The following is a 1,719-nucleotide window of genomic DNA, read 5'->3' on the forward strand; positions in this document are numbered from 1 at the left end:
TGCCTCTCCCTACTATTTTAACTTTATCCTCCTCATGGCTAGTATAAAAAAGCAAGTACTCCTCATCTCGCATCATTACTCTTTTATCATGAACACTAATGAGAATCTTTGATGTTGCCATGAAAGGTCTCCCCAAAATCACATGGATCTTTTTTCCTCATTTTCCACATTCATGACAATAAAGTCGACTAAGAACTCCAGCTGCTCCACTCACACAACAACATTCTTCACCATACCCAGTGGTTCAGTTATAGATCCATCTGCCATTGTTACAGTAACATTAGAATGCTTTAGCACCATCCCTTTGCATTTTGTTACAAATTTCTTAGGCAACATATTGATGCTGGCTCCTGAATCTATCATAGCTTCCCCTATATCACATCCATTCAGGACACATGGTATTGTCAAACATCCAGGATCTTTTTCTTTAGGCGGATAATTCATCTTTTGAGGTTGAACAACAATATCCGCCTCTTCATCAGTAGATTCAACTTCCTCTTCATCCCTTGATTCAATGACTTCCTCTTCAGGGTCTTCTTCCTCATCAGTGAGTTCAATTTCATGCTCACTTCTTCTTTCTTTGTTGACTTCATCAGTTTTCATCATCTCCTGATCTTCCTTTTCATTGTTTTCAAGCTTCAGCGATTCCCCTTCTGCCTTCCTTTTGTTACTTGTCAACATAGCTTTGCATTCGTCCTTAGGGTTAACTTCAGTCTTAGCCCTGAACTGACTTTTCTCAGTGGTTTCCACTCTTTTTGACAGCTGTCCAAACTGTAACTCCAATGACCTGAAGCTAGCTTGATTACTGTTCAATTGAGACTCATAGACTTTAAAGAATTTATCAAATCGGTCACCAAGGTCTCTGATCGTCTCTGTTAAACTACTCACCTGCTGCCATAGGGGTGACGGTTGTTGCTGCCTAAAGCCACCTACCTGCCCAAAAGTATTGCTTTGTTGTTGCCCAATACTGGGTGGTTCTTCCAACCTTGGCTAGAGTTACCTTGGTTGAAGTTACCTTGTTTGTATTGGAACTGGGCTCCCATGTAGTTGACATCCTGCTGTGTTTCTATGGAAAAAGCACACTGACCATTAATATGGTCACTACCACATAAGTTGCAAAGCTGCTGTGTTTGGGAAATATTTCTTATTCCCATGGGAAGTTCGGCAAGAACCTTCATAAGTTGTCCAACTTTTGAGTCAACAGATGATTTTGCGCTGCCATTGCATCATTAGCAAGGAGATGTAGAAGTCCTCCTTTTTGCGTGCCCCTCTCACTTTGTACCACCTCGCTCATAGCCATGCTCTCAATTAAGTTGTACGCCTCATCTTCAGTCTTGGTATTTATGCTCCCTTCAGCTAAAGCATCTATCATCATTTTGGACTTAGTATTGAGGCCTCCCAAGAAAGCAAGTAAATATGAAGTCTTGTCAAGACCGTGAACAAGAGTCTTCCTTAACAGGCCTTTGAACCTGTCCCACGCTTGACCTAGAGTTTCCTCCATTCCTTGTTTGAATAAAGAGATCTCCAACTTCCCTTGATTAATCTTGGTTGGCGGGAAGAATTTGTTCACAAATTTTGCTGCCAACGCCTCCCAGTTTCTGAATGTGCCTTCCGGGAATGANTNCAGCCAATCTTTAGCNTTTCCCCCAAGAGANAAGGNAAACAAACTGAGTCTAACCCTGTCATCTGAAACTCCATGTATCTTCACGGTGTTGCAAA

General features: G+C 41.7%; 1 protein-coding gene across 1 annotated transcript; it reads right to left on the bottom strand.

The window, feature by feature from the left end:
* Positions 1 to 210: 210 nt before the first annotated feature.
* LOC106770216 lies at positions 211 to 1,501 on the bottom strand. The gene is made up of 3 exons (XM_014656040.1): positions 1,283 to 1,501; positions 934 to 1,172; positions 211 to 805 (listed from the first exon to the last, which is right to left on the bottom strand). Exons 1-3 carry the CDS (start codon positions 1,499 to 1,501, stop codon positions 211 to 213), a joined length of 1,053 nt encoding a protein of 350 aa, XP_014511526.1.
* Between the last annotated feature and the right edge of the window lie 218 nt (positions 1,502 to 1,719).

This window comes from Vigna radiata, chromosome 8 (assembly GCF_000741045.1).
Source record: "Vigna radiata var. radiata cultivar VC1973A chromosome 8, Vradiata_ver6, whole genome shotgun sequence".
Lineage (NCBI taxonomy): Eukaryota > Viridiplantae > Streptophyta > Magnoliopsida > Fabales > Fabaceae > Vigna > Vigna radiata.